The sequence below is a fragment of the Oncorhynchus mykiss genome, chromosome 10, assembly GCF_013265735.2.
Source record: "Oncorhynchus mykiss isolate Arlee chromosome 10, USDA_OmykA_1.1, whole genome shotgun sequence".
NCBI lineage: Eukaryota > Metazoa > Chordata > Actinopteri > Salmoniformes > Salmonidae > Oncorhynchus > Oncorhynchus mykiss.
This window is the reverse complement of record NC_048574.1, coordinates 77467329-77493073: the sequence shown is the minus strand read 5'-3', so window position 1 is coordinate 77493073 and position 25745 is coordinate 77467329. Positions and strand designations below refer to the sequence as shown.

The 25745-nt window shown below is 39.5% G+C and overlaps 1 protein-coding gene across 14 annotated transcripts in view; it reads right to left on the bottom strand.

Moving 5' to 3' along the window:
• LOC110534594 (fibronectin) overlaps window positions 1–25745 on the bottom strand; it is a 272449-nt gene that overhangs the window by 139735 nt on the left and 106969 nt on the right. For 11 of the 14 annotated variants that reach the window (XM_036934025.1, XM_036934023.1, XM_036934032.1 and 8 more), the window contains 5 exons: window positions 18526–18795; window positions 17760–18029; window positions 8040–8309; window positions 3699–3968; window positions 2935–3204 (listed from right to left, as the gene is read on the bottom strand). In XM_036934025.1, the coding sequence (XP_036789920.1) occupies window positions 2935–3204; window positions 3699–3968; window positions 8040–8309; window positions 17760–18029; window positions 18526–18795 (1350 nt within the window). The remainder of the gene's footprint in view (window positions 1–2934; window positions 3205–3698; window positions 3969–8039; window positions 8310–17759; window positions 18030–18525; window positions 18796–25745) is intronic. The other 3 variants (XM_036934031.1, XM_036934027.1, XM_036934033.1) reach the window with 3 other exon arrangements.

Genomic DNA, 25745 nt, shown 5'->3' with positions numbered 1-25745 from the left:
TGGTGTCATAGTGGCTGTTTCCAAGGGTTAAAAAGGTCAGATCTTTTCAAAACTTCATATGTGTGATTAGGCAACCCCCATGAATTGTAAGTCAGTTATTTTTCCCAACAGATGTCAAAGAAAAGCTCTCACACACACACACAGCAAGGATGGAGTGAAAAAATTAGATCCATAATATTGACAGAAACATGGCAAACGTTTTTTATAATCAATCATCAAGGCGTTTTTCAAATATCTATTTGATAATATATCAACCGGGACAGTTGGCTTCCCAGTAGTAGCGAGAGGCACAAAGGCCGCCTTTGTCTACTACGTACAAATACCTCTGAGAGCCACCAGCTGACCACTGACGCAATGTTGTTGTTCACGCTCATTTTTCAAAATAAAAGCCTGAAACTATGTCTTGTGACACTAGACACATTAGGGAAGCCATAGAAAAAGGAATCTGGTTGATATCCCATTCACTGCTCAATAGGGACGCATAGGAACGCAGAGCTTTCTAAATAAGAGTCCCTTCCTGATTGGATTTTTCTCAGGCTTTCGCCTGCAATATCAGTTCTGTTTTACTCACAGACAATATTTTTACAGTTTTGGAAACTTTAGAGTGTTTTCTATCCTAAGCTGTCAATTGCATGCATATTCTAGCATCTCGTCCTGACAAAATAGCCCGTTTACTTTGGGAACGTTCTTTTTCCAAAAATGAAAATAGTGCCCCCTAGTTTCAAGAGGTTATTAACTCCTTTGGAAATTGGTCATTGAGACCGAGTTTGGTCCCTTTAAGCTCCCACCCTCTGCTTTTGATCAGCTCCTTTTGTTGGTGTGTTAAAATTTTCCGATGATCGGCCGATGATCAGACCAAGTCTGTGTACTCGGTGGAAAGCAACCTTCTTTACAGTCTCTATAGGAAGTTTCAATGCGGATTTCATGAATTCTCTGATCGCGCCAAATGTATTATTGGATGCGTCTTCAGGAAAACCGGAAAAAAATATATTTTCACGCATGCTACGACATTGTATGTCTAGTAGCGTCTTCTTCATCACCCCGTTTTCCCTGAATAGACAATTCATGTTGGAATCGTGTATTTTTACCTTGGCTGTGAGAGTCTTGTTTTCTATTTGGAGCGTGAAAATTTCACTCTGGCTGAACTCCAAACCCCCCCTCAGCCCCGCTACCTCCTCACACAACTTTTCCATTGTTGCATGGATTCCAGAGCACTAGCCTCTACCTCAATGCTAAGTAAATTATTCTTGTCTGTAGATTAATCTGTTTTACTTTTTTTGTCGTGTTAAAATTATTTTGTGAGGTGGTCGGATCTTTCCACTAAGGAGTATATTGTTCCTCCAAAGCGTAAAGCTGTTGGTACTCGTCGATTTCCCTCTGGATCTGCTTGGTATCCAGATTGGATCTATACTGCAACCAGTTGTTTTACAAAAAGATAACAATGAGTCTTTCCCACGACGACGACAGGTGTCTGTAGTACAGCCAGCTAGCACTCGCGGAATCCACGCAAAAAAAAGAACACAAACAAGCAGTCCCAGCCGTTGTGGAATCCGTAGTAACAAAAACTTTAGTTCGGATTAAAATCTATTTATTTAAAAAGTTTTAATGTAAACAACGGTACAGTATCCTGTTGTGCGCTCTGATGACGTCTCTCTCTCGACTGTACCTTTGTTTATCCCATGAGAAACTCTGTGTGGTTTGTGTTGCACTGCTTTGCTTTATCTTGGCCAGGTTGCAGTTCTAAATGAGAACTTGTTCTCAACTAGCCTACCTGGTTAAATAAAGGTGAAATATATACATATCTTTTAAATAAACACATGTGCTCGCCCAGCTGGTATTTAAGAGCTGCTGGTCCTGATGGTATTTAAGAGCCGCTGGCCCTGATGGTATTTAAGAGCTGCTGGTCCTGATGGCATATAAGAGCTGCTGGTCCTGATGGTATTTAAGAGCTGCTGGTCCTGATTGTATTTAAGAGCTGCTGGTCCTGATGGTATTTAAGAGCCGCTGGCCCTGCAGGGGTTTAAGAGCTGCTGGTCCAGTGCATCAGATGGAGAGATGAGCTATACCTCATGTTAGGGTGGTCACATCATTCAGACAGAAACTGCTGTTATTTAACTCCATATCCTTTTTGTTTGGTGTAGGTTTTACTTTTAGTTTGTCATTTCAGAGGTAAACCCTAGTGGCTTTGCCATCTTTCAGTGGGAACCCCCATGGTGTCTTTTAGAACCCGTTACTAGTGGCTTTGCCATCTTTCAGTGGGAACCCCCATGGTGTGTTTTAGAACCCGTTACTAGTGGCTTTGCCATCTTTCAGTGGGAACCCCCATGGTGTCTTTTAGAACCCGTTACTAGTGGCTTTGCCATCTTTCAGTGGGAACCCCCATGGTGTCTTTAGAACCCGTTACTAGTGGCTTTGCCATCTTTCAGTGGGAACCCCCATGGTGTGTTTTAGAACCCGTTACTAGTGTCTTTGCCATCTTTCAGTGGGAACCCCCATGGTGTCTTTAGAACCCGTTACTAGTGTCTTTGCCATCTTTCAGTGGGAACCCCCATGGTGTCTTTAGAACCCGTTACTAGTGGCTTTGCCATCTTTCAGTGGGAACCCCCATGGTGTCTTTAGAACCCGTTACTAGTGGCTTTGCCATCTTTCAGTGGGAACCCCCATGGTGTCTTTAGAACCCGTTACTAGTGGCTTTGCCATCTTTCAGTGGGAACCCCCATGGTGTCTTTCAGAAAACCTTTTGAAACCCTTTCTGTTCATGTTTGTTGAAGTGATTATCTTTGTTAGTTCCCTTTTCTGGGAGCGATGCCATTGTTTGTCTTTGTGGAATTTAAATTGACACATCCATTATGATTTGTTAATTTACAAGATACTTTTTGATAACTAGTCAAAGTTTGACACCAGACACAATACCGAAGTAGGGTACTTCCTTACTTGTGGTGAGGGTTGTTGACACCAGTTGACTTTTCTTTCCATTTTCCAGCACAGTGCAGACAGTGACAGAGTACTGAGTAGCAGGTTTCAGGTCAGAGAGAGTGATGCTGTGTGAAGATGTGGTAGTGATGTGTTGTTCTGTCCCTGGACAGTGGTAAGAGATCTGGTACTGATGTTGGGTTTGGTCCAATCCTGGTGACTGGTTCCAGCTAACAGCAGCTGATGTGGTGTCCACTGAGTGAACAGTCAGCTGGTCTGGAGCAGGAAGTACTAAGAAAGATAAACAAGAAATAAGCTAAAAAATAGAAGTCACAACAGAAGTTGGATTTAGGGGTTTCTGCTGTATCCATTTATCAACGGTGGTCCGCTGCTGCTACATTGTTGCCGCCACTCCAATTTCTTTAAATATAAAATAAAATAATGGTGTCATTAAAAATCCTCTCCACAATAACAAGTGTTTAACACTGTACTATTGATAAAGTTGAAACAAGCAGAGGCAGATCAACTCCTTGACATAATGACTCACACTAATGGAAGAAAGCAAGAATTCACACACTATAAAAACGTGTATTCATTTCAGCACCAAACTGTATGATAAGATCTGAGGAATTCACCATCATATATTTCTCATCAGGGAAGATACTGTACCTTTACATCCCATGTTAAAACATCCATTATGATTAGTTAATAGTCATTTTGATAACTAGTTAAAATGTAATAACCTTTGACACCAAACATAATACTTAAGTAGGGTACTTCCTTACTTGTGGTGAGGGTTGTTGACACCAGTTGACTTTGCTTTCCATTTTCCAGCACAGTGCAGACAGTGACAGAGTACTGAGTAGCACATTGCAGGTCAGAGAGAGTGATGCTGTGTGAAGATGTGGTAGTGATGTGTGGTTTTGTCCCTGGACAGCGGTAGGAGATCTGGTAATGATGTTGGGTTTGGTTCAATCCTGGTGGCTGGTTCCAGCTAACAGCAGCTGATGTGATGTCTACTGAGTCTACAGTCAGCTGGTCTGGAGCAGGAAGTACTAAGTGAAAATAGATTATTGTCAGGGCTATAGTTTTACTCCAGAAATATATTACAGGAGAAAAAGTAGAAAAGGCTGGCTTGCAATTCCTTTTAATATGGAAAGGAACAAGCTAAAAAATATAAGTCACACTACAACAACAAAAATGTTCTGCAATGTTGAAAATCCAAATAACAAGGTGTGGATACAATGTTGCTACTTGTCAGACTCAATCTAGGCACAAACAGGGTTGCCAGGTCAAGCTAAAATTTCTAGCCCAATGAACACTCAAAACCCACACAACAGGCCTGAGAACTAGCCCCATTTTTATTTTCACAGCAAGGGAAGAGTTGCCATATTTAGACAATAAACCCTTATCTCATAACATTAGATCTAATTAAGAATAAATAAACTCAGCAAACAAAGAAATGCTGTGACACACCGCCCCAAACCATGACGGACCCTCCACCTCCAAATCGATCCCGCTCCAAAGTACAGGCCTCGGTGTAACGCTCATTCCTTTGACGATAAACGCGAATACGACCATCACCCCGGTGAGACAAAACCACGACTCGTCAGTGAAGAGCACTTTTTGCCAGTCCTGTCTGGTCCAGCGACGGTGGGTTTGTGCCCATAGGCGACGTTGTTGCAGGTGATATCTGGTGAGGACCTGCCTCTCTCAGCCTATTGCGGACAAGTCTGAGCACTGATGGAGGGATTGTGCGTTCTTGGTGTTAATTGGGCAGTTGTTGTTGCCATCCTGTACCTGTCCCGCAGGTGTGATGTTTGGATGTATCGATCCTGTGCAGGTATTGTTACAAGTGGTCTGCCACTACGGGGACTATCAGCTGTCCGTCCTGTCTCCCTGTAGCGCTGTCCTCGGAGTCTCACAGTACAAACATTGCAATGTATTGCCCTGGCCACATCTGCAGTCCTCATGCCTCCTTGCAGCATGCCTAAGGAACATTCACGCAGATGAGCAGGGACTCTGGGAATCTTTATTTTTGTGTTTTTTAGAGGCCTCTTTATTGTCCTAAATTTTCATAACTGTGACCTTAATTGCCTACCGTCTGTAAGCTGTTAGTGTCTTAATGACCGTTCTACAGGTGCATGTTCATTAATTGTTTATGGTTCATTGAACAAGCATGGGAAACATTGTTTAAACCCTTTACAATGAAGATCTGTGAAGTGATTTGGATTTTTACGAATTATCTTGAAAGGATCCTGAAAAAGGGATTATTTTTTTGCTGAGTTTATAATCCCAAAATTCGGGTTTCCTCTAAATATAAATTGTTGCAAGCTATGACATGAAATAATAAAGGAATTTGAATATGTGGAAAGAAGGCTAAGGGCTGTTCTTAAGCATGACACAATGCCTGGATACAGCCGTTAGCCGTGGTATATTGGCCATATACCACAAACACCAGGGGTGCCTTATTACTATTATAAACTGGTTTCCAACATAATTAGAACAGTACGAAGTAATGCTTTGTAATACCCGTGGTAAGTGGTCAGTTATAAACTGTGTGGTTCCGCATTGTGTTGTGTGTAAGAACAGCCCTTAGCCGTGGTATATTGGCCATATACCATACCTGCTCAGGCCTTATTGCTTAATTAAACCACAGCTTTCACCCAATCAGCATTCAGGGCTCAAATAGGTTTATAATTGTAAATAAATCTCCTTTGTGCATGTGCATAACTATAGATAAATCTGACAGGAGAGTTTGAGTGATGAAAGTTGGACAGAAGATTCAAAATCTCTCAGTAAGAAACACTTGGATGAACATAAAAAAATTACATTAGGCTATTTTCTGGCAATTGTGCTGTTATTTGGTGCCAGATGTTAAAACTACTAACCATTGTAAATGGCCCATTTATGAGATTGACTTGTCATTTCAATAGGCATAGGCTACAGACTACAATCTGGGTTTATGGTTGCAATTACATTTTGTCACGGTTAGTTTTGATAAAGGCAGGTAGCCTATAGCCCCTGATAGGTCTACATCTCATTTCAGATTGTCTACAGTAGACTAGACAAGATATAGGCGAGATGCAAACCTGAACAATTTATCAGCTTGCTTAGTTTAAATTAAGACAAATGCATTTAACATAAATAGCGAGGCGATTTCGAGGTAAGAACTGCTTGTGTTTCCCAATAGCCTGCTGGAATAGGCTACTGAAGATGGGGTCATAATTTCAATCACAGAATTAATATCATATCTGTATATGAACTGAATATGCTTGTCAACAACAGCCAGTGTTAATTTTTTGGAATGTATTTTACCTACAAAAATATAAAAATATAAAAATCCAGAAAATCACGTTGTAGGATTTTTAATTAATGTATTTGCAAATGATGGTGGAAAAAAAGTATTTGGTCACCTACAAAAGTTTATCTCAATACTTTGTTATATACGCTTTGTTGGCAATGACAGAGGTCAAACGTTCACAAGATTTTCACACACTGTTGCTGGTATTTTGGCCCATTGCTCCATGCAGATCTCCTCTTGAGCAGTGATGTTTTGGGGCTGTTGCTGGTCAACACGGACTTCCAACTCCCTCCAAAGGTGTTCTATGGGGTTGAGATCTGGAGACTGGCTAGGCCACTCCAGGACCTTGAAATGCTTCTTACGAAGCCACTCCTTCGTTGACCGGGCGGTGTGTTAGGGATCATTGTCATGCTGAAAGACCCAGCCACGTTTCATCTTCAATGCCCTTGCTGATGGAAGGAGGTTTTCACTCAAAATCTCACGATACATGGCCCCATTCATTCTTTCCTTTACACGGATCAGTAGTCCTGGTCCCTTTGCAGAAAAATAGCCCCAAAGCATGATGTTTCCACCCCAATGTTTCACTGTAGGTATGGTGTTATTTGGATGCAACTCAGCATTCTTTGTCCTCCAAACACGACGAGTTGAGTTTTTACCAAAAAGTTATATTTTGGTTTCATCTGACCATATGACATTCTCCCAATCTTCTTCTGGATCATCCAAATGCTCTCTAGCAAACTTCAGACGGGCCTGGACATGTACTGGCTTAAGCAGGGGGACACGTCTGGCACTGCAGGATTTGAGTCCCTGGCGGCGTAGTGTGTTACTGATGGTAGGCTTTGTTACTTTGGTCGCAGGTCTCTGCAGGTGGTTCTGGGATTTTTGCTCACCGTTCTTGTGATCATTTTGACCCCACGGGGTGAGATCTTGCGTGGAGCCCCAGATCGAGGGAGATTATCAGTGGTCTTGTATGTCTTCCATTTCCTAATAATTGCTCCCACAGTTGATTTCTTCAAACCAAGCTGCTTACCTATTGCAGATTCAGTCTTCCCAGCCTGGTGCAGGTCTACAATTTTGTTTCTGGTGTCCTTTGACAGCTCTTTGGTCTTGGCTAGAGTGGAGTTTGGAGTGTGACTGTTTGAGGTTGTGGACAGGTGTCTTTTATACTGATAACAAGTTCAAACAGGTGCCATTAATACAGGTAACGAGTGGAGGACAGAGGAGCCTCTTTAAGAGGAAGTTACAGGTCTGTGAGAGCCAGAAATCTTGCTTGTTTGAAGGTGACCAAATACTTATTTTCCACCATAATTTGAAATTAAATTCATTAAAAATCCTACAATGTGATTTTCTGGATTTTTTTTCTTATTTTGTCTGTCATAGTTGAAGTGTACCTATGATGAAAATTACAGGCATCTCTCATCTTTTTAAGTGGGAGAACTTGCACAATTGGTGGCTGACTAAATACTTTTTTGCCCCACTGTAAGAGCTGCTGGCCCTGCGGGTATTTAAGAGCTGCTGGTCCTAATGGTATTTAAGAGCTGCTGGTCCTGATGATATTTAAGAGCTGCTGGCCCTGATGGTATTTAAGAGCTGCTGGTATTTTAGAGCTGCTGGCCGTGCTGGTATTTAAGAGCTGCTGGTTTTTAAGAGTTACCGGGCCCTGATGGTATTTAAGAGCTGCTGGTAGTTAGGAGCTGCTGGTCCTGCTGGTATTTAAGAGCTGCTGGCCCTGCTGGTATTCAAGAGCCGCTGGCCCTGATGGTATTTAAAGTTTAATCAACTTTGACACTAAACATAATTCTTTAGTAGGGTACTTCCTTACTTGTGGTGAGGGTTGTTGACACCAGTTGACTCTGCTTTCCATCTTCCAGCACACTGCAGACAGTGACAAAGTACTGTTTACCACATTGCAGGTCAGAGAGAGTGATGCTGTGTGAAGATGTGGTAGTGATGTGTGGTTCTGTCTCTGGACAGCGGTAGGAGATCTGGTAATGATGTTGGGTTTGGTTCAATCCTGGTGGCTGGCTCCAGCTAACAGCAGCTGATGTGGTGTCCACTGAGTCAACAGTCAGCTGGTCTGGAGCAGGAAGTACTAAGGGAAAATAAACACATCATTGTCAACAAAAATAAATATAAAATAAAAGAATGTTGTAATTCTAAATCCTCTCCACAATAACAAAGTGTTTAACACTATACTACTGGTAAAGTTAAAGTAAGCTGAGGCAGATCAACTCCTTGACATAATGACTCACATGAATGGAAGAAAGCATGAACTCAGATACTGTATTATAATCAAAGTTGAATGATTTCAGCACCAAAATGCATGATGAGATGGAATTAACCATCATATCTTTCTCATCAGGGAAGATACTGGACCTTTATACCCTATGCTGGCTGTTACGGGTTTCGGTTCTGTTACGGGTTTGGGTTTATCTATCCATGCTTAAGCCACCTTGTTAGTCAGTATTTGTTACACTTTAAGCCCCGCCTTATCTCAGCTCACTGGTCACCATAGCAGCACCCACTCGTAGCACACTCTCCAGCAGGTATATTTCACTGGTCATCCCCAAAGTCAACTCCTCCTTTGGCCGACTTTCCTTCCAGTTCTCTGCTGCCAATGACTGGAACGAATTGCAAAAATCACTGAAGTTGTAGTCTTATATCTCCCTCACTAACTTTAAGCATCAGCTGTCAGAGCAACTTACCGATCATTGCCAATATACACAGCCCATCTGTAAATAGCCCACCCAACTAACTCATCCCCATATTGTATTTTTTTTCTTGCTCCTTTGCACCCCAGTATCTCTACTTGCACATTCATCTTCTGCGCATCTATCACTCCAGTGTTTAATTGCTATATAGTAATTATTTTGCACTATGGCCTATTTATTGCTTTACCTCCCTAATCTTACTACATTTGCACACACTGTATATTGTTCTTATCTATTGTGTTATTGACTGTACCTTTGTTTTTTTGTATGCATTGCACATTTATTTGAATAAATAACTCTTCAATAACATGATAAATGTATTTTTCAAACTATACCCTCTACGTATGTACGTATGAATGGATGGATGGACCTTTTGGGGAATTGTTTATGTGGTAACAGTAATAGGCCAATAGGGGGCAATCCTCACCCTTCCTTAGTGAAACTGTTGTTTCAGTAGGATCACTTTCGAATCAATCAGATCAAGCGTTAACCGGCAGTGTCTGTGGTATCGCTGCTTTGGAGCAGCTGCTCTTTTTAAAAAATAATTATTTATTACAGAAAACACAAGGAAGGGGTAACATTAAAGTATTATTATCTCTGCTGGCCACCCCCTTCATGTTTCTAAGCAACATATCTTTCAACTATGCTATGATGTTTAACGTACAATTTTAACATATCTAATTGAATAGGATCTACATATTGCTTGTTGAAGATAAATACTTTTACTAAGAGTATTAGTATATTAGTAATTGACTAAACAGGTCTCTCCAGATATCCTAACAGTACTATTTCTAGAGTCAATTTTAGATCAATGCTATGCATTTTCAGCCGTTCCTGAACCTGAGACAGGCTACCTGAGGACAATACCAAAATAAATGGTTGATTGATTCTGTATCCTCACAACAAAATCTGCAGGGCTTCGATGACTTTATGCCCCAAATATTCAAAATTTTGTTGGTGACAAGAATTCTATATAATAATTTGAGCTGAAAAGCACGAAGTCTTGAATATTGCATTGTTTTATATATCAACTCATACATCCTGTACCATGGAATCGGTACATCAAAAATCTCTTCCCAACTATTTTTCAATCTGTATGGCACAGTTGTCAACATCCTGGTCCTCAAATGAAACTGGTATACTTTCCTATTTATGCTATTTGTATTCCTCTGCCAGTTTTGATCCTTTATATTGGGCAGACAGACCAGCTCCCTACCTCCTCCTGCTACTACCCTCCTCCTCCATTTTTGGGGCAATGCTGTAGTCAATTGGTTGTACTCTTGGATTGAGCAAACCATCCTGTACAATTCTGATAACTCCATGAAGGACATAACTCTACCATTACAATTTCATTTAAGAACAAAATACTATTTTCAAACATCTTTCCTCTAAGTACAGGTATTTTATCAACCAGCACATTTGAGTTCAGCCATAATATTTGTTGTAATATTTGTTCTATCTATTCAGGGGGATGAAATTGAAATTGTAGCCAGCTCTGCAATGCTTGTTTGAAAAAGACAGATACTTAAAAAAAATATCTTGTTCAATTAGTCGAAAATGAGACATGGCAAACTGCACAAAGGCAAATTTTTAAACAATGGATGATCTTTTCTTATTAATCTACCTGTCATCTCAAACACCGAATTCAAATTCATTATATAGATATTCTCATTTTATTTTGTCTCGTTAAGCTTCCCAGATAAAGCAAACTACTTTTTGCTAACATGATTTGAAAAACGGATCATCAGGAGTAGGCAGCTCCATAAGTAAGTGAGTACACTGAAACATGACTATGGAGTTAATCGGGTCAAATTTTCCATAAAGAGACAAGTATTTACCTCTCCATGGTTGCAGGATCTTGTCTATTTTTACACGTTTTCTATTGAAATTCATTGTGGAGAGCTTATTTATATATTTTGTGATATGAATACCGACTATATCTACTTCACCATCAGCCCATTTTATAGGTAAGCTGCAAGGTAATGTAAAATATGTATTTTTTAAGGATCCAATACATAATATTGTACACTTTTCATAATTAGGTTTTAGTCCAGAGAGTACAGAAAAGTGATCTAGATCTTTAATGAGACATTGCAGGGATCTAGCTTGCGGACTTAAAGTAAAATTTGAGTCATTGGCATACCTTTGTTTTTAAGCCTTGATTTTTCTAATTCTCTAATGTTGTTATTGGATCTGATTATAATAGCTAGCATTTTGATGGCCATAATGAATAGATATTGTGACAGCGGACACCCTTGTTTGACTCCTCTTGACAATTCAAAACTCTCTGAGAAGTAGCCGTTATTTACTATTTTACATCTGGGGTTGCTATACATTCTTTTTACCCATTTTATGAGAGAATTACCGAAATTGAAAAAATCCAGGAATTTATAAATACAATTCAGTCTTACTTTATCAAATGCCTTTTCAAAATCCGCTATAAATACCATTCCTGACTTCTTGTATGTTTTATGATGTTACAGTGCCTTGCGAAAGTATTCGGCCCCCTTGAACTTTGCGACCTTTTGCCACATTTCAGGCTTCAAACATAAAGATGTAAAACTGTATTTTTTTTGTGAAGAATCAACAACAAGTGGGACACAATCATGAAGTGGAACGACATTTATTGGATATTTCAAACTTTTTTAACAAATCAAAAACTGCATAATTGGGTGTGCAAAATTATTCAGCCCCTTTACTTTCAGTGCAGCAAACTCTCTCCAGAAGTTCAGTGAGGATCTCTGAATGATCCAATGTTGACCTAAATGACTAATGATGATAAATACAATCCACCTGTGTGTAATCAAGTCTCCGTATAAATGCACCTGCACTGTGATAGTCTCAGAGGTCCGTTAAAAGTGCAGAGAGCATCATGAAGAACAAGGAACACACCAGGCAGGTCCGAGATACTGTTGTTTAAAGCCGGATTTGGATACAAAAAGATTTCCCAAGCTTTAAACATCCCAAGGAGCACTGTGCAAGTGATAATATTGAAATGGAAGGAGTATCAGATCACTGCAAATCTACCAAGACCTGGCCATCCCTCTAAACTTTCAGCTCATACAAGGAGAAGACTGATCAGAGATGCAGCCAAGAGGCCCATGATCACTCTGGATGAACTGCAGAGATCTACAGCTGAGGTGGGAGACTCTGTCCATAGGACAACAATCAGTCGTATATTGCACAAATCTGGCCTTTATGGAAGAGTGGCAAGAAGAAAGCCATTTCTTAAAGATATCCATAAAATGTGTTGTTTAAAGTTTTCCACAAGCCACCTGGGAGACACACCAAACATGTGGAAGAAGGTGCTCTGGTCAGATGAAACCAAAATTGACCTTTTTGGCAACAATGCAAAACATTATGTTTGGCGTAAAAGAAACACAGCTTATCACCCTGAACACACCATCCCCACTGTCAAACATGGTGGTGGCAGCATCATGGTTTGGGCCTGCTTTTCTTCAGCAGGGACAGGGAAGATGGTTAAAATTGATGGGAAGATGGATGGAGCCAAATACAGGACCATTCTGGAAGAAAACCTGATGGAGTCTGCAAAAGACTGAGACTGGGACGGAGATTTGTCTTCCAACAAGACAATGATCCAAAACATAAAGCAAAATCTACAATGGAATGGTTCAAAAATAAACATATCCAGGTGTTAGAATGGCCAAGTCAAAGTCCAGACCTGAATCCAATGGAGAATCTGTGGAAAGAACTGAAAACTGCTGTTCACAAATGCTCTCCATCCAACCGCACTGAGCTCGAGCTGTTTTGCAAGGAGGAATGGGAAACAATTTCAGTCTCTCGATGTGCAAAACTGTTAGAGACATACCCCAAGCGACTTACAGCTGTAATCACAGCAAAAGGTGGCGCTACAAAGTATTAACTTAAGGGGGCTGAATAATTTTGCACGCCCAATTTTTCAGTTTTTGATTTGTTAAAAAAGTTTGAAATATCCAATAAATGTCGTTCCACTTCCTGATTGTGTCCCACTTGTTGTTGATTCTTCAAAAAAAATACAGTTTTATATCTTTATGTTTGAAGCCTGAAATGTGGCAAAAGGTCGCAAAGTTCAAGGGGGGCGGATACTTTCGCAAGGCACTGTATATTATTTCTAGTAGTTGTCGTATATCATCTCCAATGTATTGTCCATGTAAAAAACCTGTCTGATCAGGATGAACAATACCTGGTAAAACCCTTTAAATTCTGAGTGCTATGCATTTTGCTAGTTTTTTGGCATCACAACATTGAAGTGTAAGGCGCCTCCAGTTTTTTAGATAGACCGGGTCTTTATATTTGCCATCTGGGTCTTGTTTTAATAATATAGAAATCAGACCTTCCTGCAGAGTACCTGACAGACTACCATGTCTATAGGAGTAGTTAAAACAATATAACAATGGAGCTATTAGTATGTCAAAAAATACTTGATATACCTCTACCGGTATGCCATCAAGCCCTGGGGTTTTTCCAGACTGAAAGGATTTAATAGCCTCAAAAAAGTATTCCTCTGTAATTTGGCCTTCACACTGATCTTTCTGTACATTTGTTAATTTTCAGTTTTTTATATTATTTGGAAATAATTCCTTACCGTAATCTTCATTCAGTGGGAGAGGATGAGACGGAAAACAGAACATCTGCCTAAAATAATTAGATTCCTCTTTTAAAATATAATTCGGAGAATCATAGATGACTCCGTCTTCAGTAACAAGTTTCTGCAAATTATTTTTGTTAGCGTTCCTGTATTGGAGATTCAGGAAGAATTTTGTGCATTTTTCTCCATATACCATCCAGTTTGCTTTATTTTTGTAATAGATTACATTAGATCGTTCTTGAAAAAGTTCCTCAAGTTATTTTTGTTTCTCGTAGTATCGTTTTTACTGCCATCTACCTGTACTATTAGTTCATGGATTTCCCTTGTTAGCCTTGTTTCTTTAGCCAGAAACTGCTTTTTTATTATTGAGGAATATTGAATTGAATGTCCCCTGAAGGTATATTTAAAGGTATCCCAATCAACAATGTTACTTGCTAAACCTATATAAACATATGATCTCTGTAATTATAAACAAAGGCTTCTGTACCAAATATTAAGTTCTGCTTTTCTGATGTATCAATTACTAACAGGTCTGTGAGAGACGGAATTCTTACTGGTTGGTAGGTCGATCAAATACTTATGTCATGCAATAAAATGCAAATTAATTACCTAGAAATCATACAATGTGATTTTCTGGATTTTTGTTTTATAATCCGTCTCTCACAGTTGCAGTGTACCTATGATAAAAATTACAGACCTCTACATGCTTTGTAAGTAGAAAACCTGCAAAATTGGCAGTGTATCAAATACTTGTTCTCCCCACTGTATATAGACTTGTAGACAAATACATAAAAAAGATAGGCAAACAAAAAACACATTTAATTATCGACAATAGAGAGAGAGAGAAGAGGAGAGAAAGAGAGAGTGAGAGAAGAGAGCCAGATCAGGTGTGTGTGTGAATGTAAAAGTCTGTATGTGTAAGCAAGCATGTAGTTGAGTGCGTGTGTGTTCATATCCACTTCATAATGTTCAGATATTTTAAACAGTTCCCATACCTTCTTTTTTTCATAACCTGAAGTCCCTGTAGAATTTAGTTCAGCCACGGTGCTTTGGAGCTGTCTCGGAATAGTTGTCCATCTATAAAGAGTTTGTTGCACGCCTACCATGCATCCTTTGTTGTCTTTGTGACGGATACAGTCTCTTACGACGTTTGTTTAAAACCTCTTAGAACTACCCCTCCTGGATCCGGGAGAATTGTCATCAACTGACACTAATTAGCATAACGCAACGGACAAAAAATATTACTAGAAAATATTCATATTCATGAAATCACAAGTGAAATATAGTGAAACACAGCTTAGCCTTTTGTTAATCACCCTGTCATCGCAGATTTTGAAATGATGCTTTATAGCCAAAGCAAGACAAGCATTTGTGTAAGTTTATCGATAGCCTAGCATAGCATTATGTCCAGCTAGCAGTAGGCAACTTGGTCACGAAAATCAGAAAAGCAATCAAATTAAATCGTTTACCTTTGATGAGCTTCGGATGTTTTCAGTCACGAGACTCCCAGTTAAAGAGCAAATGTTCATTTTGTCCCATAAAGATTATTTTTATAGCAGAAATACCTCCGTTTGTACTTCACGTTTGGTTGAGAAATCCACAGGAAACTGCGGTCACGACAACGCCGAAAAATATTCCAAATTAGATCCATAATATCGACAGAAACATGGCAAACGTTTTTTATAATCAATCCTCAAGGTTTTTCAAATATCTATTTGATAATATATCAACCGGGACAGTTGGCTTCCCAGTAGGAGCGAGAGGCTCAAAGGCCTCCTTTGTCTACTACGTACAAATCACTCTGAGAGCCACCAGCTGACCACTGACGCAATGTTGTTGTTCACGCTCATTTTTCAAAATAAAAGCCTGAAACTATGTCTTGTGATACTAGACACATTAGGGAAGTCTTGGAAAAAGGAATCTGGTTGATATCCCTTTCACTGCACAATAGGGACGCATAGGAACGCAGAGCTTTCTAAATAAGAGTCCCTTCCTGATTGGATTTTTCTCAGGCTTTCGCCTGCAATATCAGTTCTGTTATACTCACAGACAATATTTTTACAGTTTTGGAAACTTTAGAGTGTTTTCTATACTAAGCTGTCAATTATATGCATATTCTAGCATCTTGTCCTGACAAAAATATCCTGTTTACTTTGGGAACATTCTTCTTCCAAAAATGAAAATAGTGCCCCCTAGTTTCAAGAGGTTATTAACTCCTTTGGAAATTGGTCATTGAGACCGAATTTGGTCCCTTTAAGCTCCCACCCTCTGCTTTTGATCAGCTCCTTTTGTTGGTGTGTTAAAATTTTCCGATGATCGGTCGAGGACCTTTGGTCTTGTCGCTCCGAGCTCCATGTCTACAGGAAAACCGGAAAAAAATATATTTTCACGCATGCTACGACATTGTATGTCTAGTAGCGTCTTCTTCATCACCCCGTTTTCCCTGAGTAGACAATTCATGTTGGAATCGTGTATTTTTACCTTGGCTGTGAGAGTCTTGTTTTCTATTTGGCGCGTGAGAATTTTACTCTGGCTGAACTCCAAACGCCCCCTCAGCCCTGCTACCTCCTCACACAACTTTTCCATTGTTGCATGGATTCCAGAGCACTAGCCTCTACCTCAATGCTAAGTAAATTGTTCTTGTCTGTAGATTAATCTGTTTTACTTTTTTTTGTCGTGTTAAAATTATTTTGTTAGGTTGTCGGATCTTTCCACTAAGGAGTATATTGTTCCTCCAAAGTGTAAAGCTGTTGGTACTCATCGATTTCCCTCTGGATCTGCTTGGTATCCATATTGGATCTTTACTGAAACCAGTTGTTTTACAAAAAGATAACAATGAGTCTTTCCGACGACGACAGGTGTCTGTAGTACAGCCAGCTAGCACTCGCGGAATCCACGCAAAAATGGAACCCAAGCTTGCAGTCCCAGCCGTTGTGGAATCCGTAGTAACAAAAACTTTAGTTCGGATTAAAATCTATTTATTTAAAAAGTTTTAATGTAAACAACGGTACAGTGTCCTGTTGTGCGCTCTGATGACGTCTCTCTCTCGACTGTACCTTTGTTTATCCCATGAGAAACTCTGTGTGGTTTGTGTTGCACTGCTTTGCTTTATCTTGGCCATGTTGCAGTTGTAAATGAGAACTTGTTCTCAACTAGCCTACCTGGTTAAAAAAAGGTGAAATATATACATATCTTTTAAATAAACACATGTGCTCGCCCAGCTGGTATTTAAGAGCTGCTGGCCCTGATGGTATTTAAGAGCTAATGGTCCTGATGGTATATAAGAGCTGCTGGTCCTGATGGTATTTAAGAGCTGCTGGTCCTGATGGTATTTAAGAGCCGCTGGTCCTGATGGTATTTAAGAGCCGCTGGCCCTGCAGGGGTTTAAGAGCTGCTGGTCCAGTGCATCAGATGGAGAGATGAGCTATACCTCATGTTAGGGTGGTCACATCATTCAGACAGAAACTGCTGTTATTTAACTCCATATCCTTTTTGCTCCAGATCCCGAGTTGGTGTAGGTTTTACTTTTAGTTTGTCATTTCAGAGGTAAACCTTAGTGGGCATCCATGGTGGGTGTCTTTAGAACCCCTTACTAGTGGCTTTGCCATCTTTCAGTGGGAACCCCCATGGTGTCTTTTAGAACCCGTTACTTGTGTCTTTGCCATCTTTCAGTGGGAACCCCCATGGTGTGTTTTAGAACCCGTTACTAGTGGCTTTGCCATCTTTCAGTGGGAACCCCCATGGTGTCTTTTAGAACCCGTTACTAGTGGCTTTGCCATCTTTCAGTGGGAACCCCCATGGTGTGTTTTAGAACCCGTTACTAGTGGCTTTGCCATCTTTCAGTGGGAACCCCCATGGTGTCTTTTAGAACCCGTTACTAGTGGCTTTGCCATCTTTCAGTGGGAACCCCCATGGTGTCTTTTAGAACCCGTTACTAGTGGCTTTGCCATCTTTCAGTGGGAACCCCCATGGTGTCTTTAGAACCCGTTACTAGTGGCTTTGCCATCTTTCAGTGGGAACCCCCATGGTGTCTTTCAGAAAACCTTTTGAAACCCTTTCTGTTTATGTTTGTTGAAGTGATTATCTTTGTTAGTTCCCTTTTCTGGGAGCGATGACATTTTGTTTGTCTTTGGGGAATTTAAAATTGACACATCCATTATGATTTGTTAATTTACAAGAGACTTTTTGATAACTAGTCAAAGTTTGACACCAGACACAATACCGAAGTAGGGTACTTCCTTACTTGTGGTGAGGGTTGTTGACACCAGTTGACTTTTCTTTCCATTTTCCAGCACAGTGCAGACAGTGACAGAGTACTGAGTAGCAGGTTTCAGGTCAGAGAGAGTGATGCTGGATGAAGATGTGGTAGTGATGTGTTGTTCTGTCCCTGGACAGTGGTAAGAGATCTGGTAATGATGTTGGGTTTGGTCCAATCCTGGTGACTGGTTCCAGCTAACAGCAGCTGATGTGGTGTCCACTGAGTGAACAGTCAGCTGGTCTGGATCAGGAAGTACTAAGAAAGATAAATAAGAAATAAGCTAAAAAATAGAAGTCACAACAGAAGTTGGATTTAGGGGTTTCTGCTGTATCCATTTATCAACGGTGGTCCGCTGCTGCTACATTGTTGCCGCCACTCCAATTTCTTTAAATATAAAATAAAATAATGGTGTCATTAAAAATCCTCTCCACAATAACAAGTGTTTAACACTGTACTATTGATAAAGTTGAAGCAAGCAGAGGCAGATCAACTCCTTGACATAATGACTCACACTAATGGGAAGCAAGCAAGAGTTCAGACACTATAAAAACGTGTATTAATTATTTCAGCACCAAACTGCATGATGAGATCTGGGGAATTCATCATCATGTAATTCCCGTCAGGGAAGATATTGGACCTTTGCATCCCATGTTGACACATCCATTATGTTTTGTTCATAGTTATCTTTAACTAGTTAAAGTTGAATTAACTTTGACATTAAACATAATATTTTAGTAGGGTACTTCCTTACCTGTGGTGAGGGTTGTTGACACCAGTTGACTCTGCTTTCCATCTTCCAGCACACTGCAGACAGTGACAAAGTACTGTTTACCACATTGCAGGTCAGAGAGAGTGATGCTGTGTGAAGATGTGGTAGTGATGTGTGGTTCTGTCCCTGGACAGCGGTAGGAGATCTGGTAATGATGTTGGGTTTGGTTCAATCCTGGTGGCTGGCTCCAGCTAACAGCAGCTGATGTGGTGTCCACTGAGTCAACAGTCAGCTGGTCTGGAGCAGGAAGTACTAAGGGAAAATAAACACATCATTGTCAACAAAAATAAATATAAAATAAAAGAATGTTGTAATTCTAAATCCTCTCCACAATAACAAAGTGTTTAACACTATACTACTGATAAAGTTAAAGTAAGCTGAGGCAGATCAACTCCTTGACATAATGACTCACATGAATGGAAGAAAGCATGAACTCAGATACTGTATTATAATCAAAGTTGAATGATTTCAGCACCAAAATGCATGATGAGATGGAATTAACCATCATATCTTTCTCATCAGGGAAGATACTGGACCTTTATACCCTATGCTGGCTGTTACGGGTTTCGGTTCTGTTACGGGTTTGGGTTTATCTATCCATTGAGGTTGACTAGGTTGGGCGCTCTGATTGGAGTCACCTTGTTAGTCAGTATTTGTTACACTTTAAGCCCCGCCTTATCTCAGCTCACTGGTCACCATAGCAGCACCCACTCGTAGCACACTCTCCAGCAGGTATATTTCACTGGTCATCCCCAAAGTCAACTCCTCCTTTGGCCGACTTTCCTTCCAGTTCTCTGCTGCCAATGACTGGAACGAATTGCAAAAATCACTGAAGTTGTAGTCTTATATCTCCCTCACTAACTTTAAGCATCAGCTGTCAGAGCAACTTACCGATCATTGCCAATATACACAGCCCATCTGTAAATAGCCCACCCAACTACCTCATCCCCATATTGTATTTTTTTTCTTGCTCCTTTGCACCCCAGTATCTCTACTTGCACATTCATCTTCTGCGCATCTATCACTCCAGTGTTTAATTGCTATATAGTAATTATTTTGCACTATGGCCTATTTATTGCTTTACCTCCCTAATCTTACTACATTTGCACACACTGTATATTGTTCTTATCTATTGTGTTATTGACTGTACCTTTGTTTTTGTTTTTTTGTATGCATTGCACATTTATTTGAATAAATAACTCTTCAATAACATGATAAATGTATTTTTCAAACTATACCCTCTACGTATGTACGTATGAATGGATGGATGGACCTTTTGGGGAATTGTTTATGTGGTAACAGTAATAGGCCAATAGGGGGCAATCCTCACCCTTCCTTAGTGAAACTGTTGTTTCAGTAGGATCACTTTCGAATCAATCAGATCAAGCGTTAACCGGCAGTGTCTGTGGTATAGCTGCTTTGGAGCAGCTGCTCTTTTTAAAAAATAATTATTTATTACAGAAAACACAAGGAAGGGGTAACATTAAAGTATTATTATCTCTGCTGGCCACCCCCTTCATGTTTCTAAGCAACATATCTTTCAACTATGCTATGATGTTTAACGTACAATTTTAACATATCTAATTGAATAGGATCTACATATTGCTTGTTGAAGATAAATACTTTTACTAAGAGTATTAGTATATTAGTAATTGACTAAACAGGTCTCTCCAGATATCCTAACAGTACTATTTCTAGAGTCAATTTTAGATCAATGCTATGCATTTTCAGCCGTTCCTGAACCTGAGACAGGCTACCTGAGGACAATACCAAAATAAATGGTTGATTGATTCTGTATCCTCACAACAAAATCTGCAGGGCTTCGGTGACTTTATGCCCCAAATATTCAAAATTTCGTTGGTGACAAGAATTCTATATAATAATTTGAGCTGAAAAGCACGAAGTCTTGAATATTGCATTGTTTTATATATCAACTCATACATCCTGTACCATGGAATCGGTACATCAAAAATCTCTTCCCAACTATTTTTCAATCTGCATGGCACAGTTGTCAACATCCTGGTCCTCAAATGAAACTGGTATACTTTCCTATTTATGCTATTTGTATTCCTCCGCAAGTTTTGATCCTTTATATTGGGCAGACAGACCAGCTCCTGCTATTACCCTCCTCCTCCATTTTTGGGGCAATGCTGTAGTCAATTGGTTGTACTCTTGGATTGAGCAAACCTTCCTGTACAATTCTGATAACTCCATGAAGGACATAACTCTACCATTACAATTTCATTTAAGAACAAAATACCCTTTTCAAACATCTTTCCTCTAAGTACAGGTATTTTATCAACCAGCACATTTGAGTTCAGCCATAATATTTGTTGTAATATTTGTTCTATCTTTTCAGGGGGATGAAATTGAAATTGTAGCCAGCTCTGCAATGCTTGTTTGAAAAAGACAGATACTTAAAAAAAATATCTTGTTCAATTAGTCGAAAATGAGACATGGCAAACTGCACAAAGGCAAAAAGGCAATTTTTAAACAATGATTCTTATTAATCTACTTGAGAACCATTTAGGGGTCAACTACAACTTTTGAATGAGTGAAGCTTTTGGAGAGAATTTAGTGCTTTAATATTTAATAATCTCAACCACCAAATTCATATTCATTATGTAGATGTTCTCATTGTATTTTGTCCCGTTAAGCTTCCCAAATAAAGCAAAATACTTTTTGCTAAAATGATTTGAAAAACGGATCATCAGGAGTAGGCAGCTCCATAAGTGAGTAAACTGAAACATGACTATGGAGTTAATCGGGTCAAATTTTCCATAAAGAGACAGGTATTTACCTCTCCATGGTTGCAGGATCTTGTCTGTTTTTACAAGTTTTCTATTGAAATTCAATGTGGAGAGCTTATTTATATATTTTGTGATATGAATACCGAGTATGTCTACTTCACCATCAGCCCATTTTATAGGTAAGCTGCAAGGTAATGTAAAAGTTGTATTTTTTAAGGATCCAATACATAATATTGTACACTTATCATAATTAGGCTTTAGTCCAGAGAGTACAGAAAAGTTATCTAGATCATTAATGAGACATTGCAGGGATCTAGCCTGCGGAGTTATCATACAATTTGAGTCATTGACATACATGGACAGCTTTGTTTTTAAGCCTTGGATTTCTAACTAATAGCTTTGGTGACAGCGGACACCCTTGTTTAACTCCTCTTGACAATTCAAAACTCTCTGAGAAGTAGCCGTTGTTTACTATTTTACACCTGGGGTTGCTATACATTATTTTTACTCATTTTATAAGAGAATTACTGAAATTGAAAAAATGTATAAATAAAATCCAGTCTTACTTTATCAAATGCCTTTTCAAAATCCGCTATAAATACCATTCCTGGCTTCTTATATGTTTCATGATGTTCTATTATTTCTAGTAGTTGTCGTATATTATCTCCAATGTATCGTCCATGTAAAAAACCTGTCTGCTCAGGGTGAATAATACCTTTTGCTATTGCTAGTATTTTTGCATCACAACATTGAAGTGTAAGGGGCCTCCAGTTTTTTAGATAGACCGGATCTTTATATTTGCCATCTGGGTCTTGTTTTAATAATATAGAAATCAGACCTTCCTGCAGAGTAACTGACAGACTACCATTTCTATAGGAGTAGTTAAAACAATCTAACAATGGAGCTTTTAGTATATCAAAAAATACTTGATAAACCTCTACCGGTATGCCATCAAGCCCTAGGGTTTTTCCAGTCTGAAAGGATTTAATAGCCTCAAAAAGCTCTTCCTCTGTAATTTGGCCTTCGCACTGATCTTTCTGTACATTTGTTAATGTTCCATTTTTTATATTATTTGGAAATAATTCCTTACCGTAATCTTCATTCAGTGGGAGAGGATGAGACGGAAAACAGAACGTCTGCCTAAAATAATTAGATCCCTCTTTTAAAATATAATTCGGAGACTCATAGATGACTCCGTCTTCAGTAACGAGTTTCTGCAAATTATTTTTGTTAGCGTTCCTGTATTGAAGAATTTTTTGTTTTTTTCTCCATATTCCATCCAGATTGCTTTATTTTTGTAACAGATTACATTAGATTGTTTTTGAATAAATTCAAGTTCTTTTTATTTTTCCTCTAACTTATTTTGTATCTCTGTAGTATCATTTTTACTGCTATCTACCTGTACTATTAGTTCATGGATTTCCCTTGTTAGTCTTGTTTCTTTAGCCAGAAACTGCTTTAGTTGTAGTTTGTAGTTGAGTGCGTGTGTGTTCATATCCACTTCATAATGTTCAGATATTTTAAACAGTTCCCATACATTCTTTATGTTAACTGAAGTCCCAGTAGAATTTAGTACAGCCACGGTCTGATGGAGCTGTCTCGGAATAGCTGTCCATCTATAAAGAGTTTGTCCACAATGATCAAGGCACGCCTACCATCCTCCCTTTGTTGTCTTTGCACCGGATACAGTCTCTTATGACGTTTGTTTAACTCCTTTGGAAATTGGTCATTGAGACCGAATTTGGTCCCTTTAAGTTCCCTGCCTCTGCTTTTGATCAGCTCCTTTTGTTGGTGTGTTCAAATTTTGCGATGATCGGTTGGGGACCCTTGGTTTTGTCGCTCCGAGCTCCAAGTCTGTGTACTCGGTGGAAAGCAACCTTGTTTACAGTCTCTATAGGAAGTTTCAATGAAAATTCTCTGATCGCGCCTTCTGTATTATTGGATGCGTCTTCAGGAAAACCAGAAAATGCTACGACATTGTATGTCTAGTAGCGTCTTCTTCATCACCCTGTTTTCCCTGAGTAGACAATACATGTTGGAATCATGTATTTTTACCTTGGCTATGAGAGTCTTGTTTTCTATTTGGAGCGTGAGAATTTCACTCTGGCTGTACTCCAAACACCCCCTCATTCCTGCTACCTCCTCACACAACTTTTCCATTGTTGCATGGATTCCAGAGCACTAGCCTCTACCTCAATGCTAAGTAAATTGTTCTTGTCTGTAGATGAATCTGCTATACTTTTTTTTGTCGGGTTAAAATTATTTTGTGAGGTGGTCTGATCTTTCCACGAAGGAGTATATTGTTCCTCCAAAGCATAAAGCTGTTGGTACTCATCGATTTCCCTCTGATTCTGCTTGGTATCCATATTGGATCTATACTGAAACCAGTTGTTTTACGAAAAGATAACAATGAGTCTTTCCCACGACGACGACAGGTGTCTGTAGTACAGCCAGCTACAGTGCCTTGCGAAAGTATTCGGCCCCCTTGAACTTTGCGACCTTTTGCCACATTTCAGGCTTCAAACATAAAGATATAAAACTGTATTTTTTTGTGAAGAATCAACAACAAGTGGGACACAATCATGAAGGGGAACGACATTTATTGGATATTTCAAACTTTTTTAACAAATCAAAAACTGAAAAATTGGGTGTGCAAAATTATTCAGCCCCCTTAAGTTAATACTTTGTAGCGCCACCTTTTGCTGCGATTACAGCTGTAAGTCGCTTGGGGTATGTCTCTATCAGTTTTGCACATCGAGAGACTGAATTTTTTTCCCATTTTCCCATTCCTCCTTGCAAAACAGCTCGAGCTCAGTGAGGTTGGATGGAGAGCATTTGTGAACAGCAGTTTTCAGTTCTTTCCACAGATTCTCGATTGGATTCAGGTCTGGACTTTGACTTGGCCATTCTAACACCTGGATATGTTTATTTTTGAACCATTCCATTGTAGATTTTGCTTTATGTTTTGGATCATTGTCTTGTTGGAAGACAAATCTCCGTCCCAGTCTCAGGTCTTTTGCAGACTCCATCAGGTTTTCTTCCAGAATGGTCCTGTATTTGGCTCCATCCATCTTCCCATCAATTTTAACCATCTTCCCTGTCCCTGCTGAAGAAAAGCAGGCCCAAACCATGATGCTGCCACCACCATGTTTGACAGTGGGGATGGTGTGTTCAGGGTGATGAGCTGTGTTGCTTTTACGCCAAACATAACGTTTTGCATTGTTGCCAAAAAGTTCAATTTTGGTTTCATCTGACCAGAGCACCTTCTTCCACATGTTTGGTGTGTCTCCCAGGTGGCTTGTGGCAAACTTTAAACAACACTTTTTATGGATATCTTTAAGAAATGGCTTTCTTCTTGCCACTCTTCCATAAAGGCCAGATTTGTGCAATATACGACTGATTGTTGTCCTATGGACAGAGTCTCCCACCTCAGCTGTAGATCTCTGCAGTTCATCCAGAGTGATCATGGGCCTCTTGGCTGCATCTCTGATCAGTCTTCTCCTTGTATGAGCTGAAAGTTTAGAGGGACGGCCAGGTCTTGGTAGATTTGCAGTGGTCTGATACTCCTTCCATTTCAATATTATCGCTTGCACAGTGCTCCTTGGGATGTTTAAAGCTTGGGAAATCTTTTTGTATCCAAATCCGGCTTTAAACTTCTTCACAACAGTATCTCGGACCTGCCTGGTGTGTTCCTTGTTCTTCATGATGCTCTCTGCACTTTTAACGGACCTCTGAGACTATCACAGTGCAGGTGCATTTATATTGCTTACACACAGGTGGATTGTATTTATCATCATTAGTCATTTAGGTCAACATTGGATCATTCAGAGATCCTCACTGAACTTCTGGAGAGAGTTTGTTGCACTGATAGTAAAGGGCTGAATAATTTTGCACGCCCAATTTTTCAGTTTTTGATGTGTTAAAAAAGTTAGAAATATCCAATAAATGTCGTTCCACTTCATGATTGTGTCCCACTTGTTGTTGATTCTTCACAAAAAAATACAGTTTTATATCTTTATGTTTGAAGCCTGAAATGTGGCAAAAGGTCGCAAAGCTCAAGGGGGCCGAATACTTTCGCAAGGCACTGTAGCACTCGCGGAATCCACGCAAAAAAAAGAACACAAACTTACACTCCCAGCCGTTATGGAATCCGTAGTAACAAAAACTTTAGTTCGGATTAAAATCTATTTATTTAAAAAGTTTTAATGTAAACAATGATGATGACGTCACTCTCTCGACTGTACCTTTGTTTATCCCATTAGAAATTCTGTGTGGTTTGTGTTGCACTGCTTTGCTTTATCTTGGCCAGGTTGTAGTTGTAAATGAGAACTTGTTCTCAACTAGCCTAACTGGTTAAATAAAGGTGAAATATATACATATCTTTTAAATAAACACATGTGCTGGCCCAGCTGGTATTTAAGAGCTGCTGGTCCTGACGGTATTTAAGAGCCG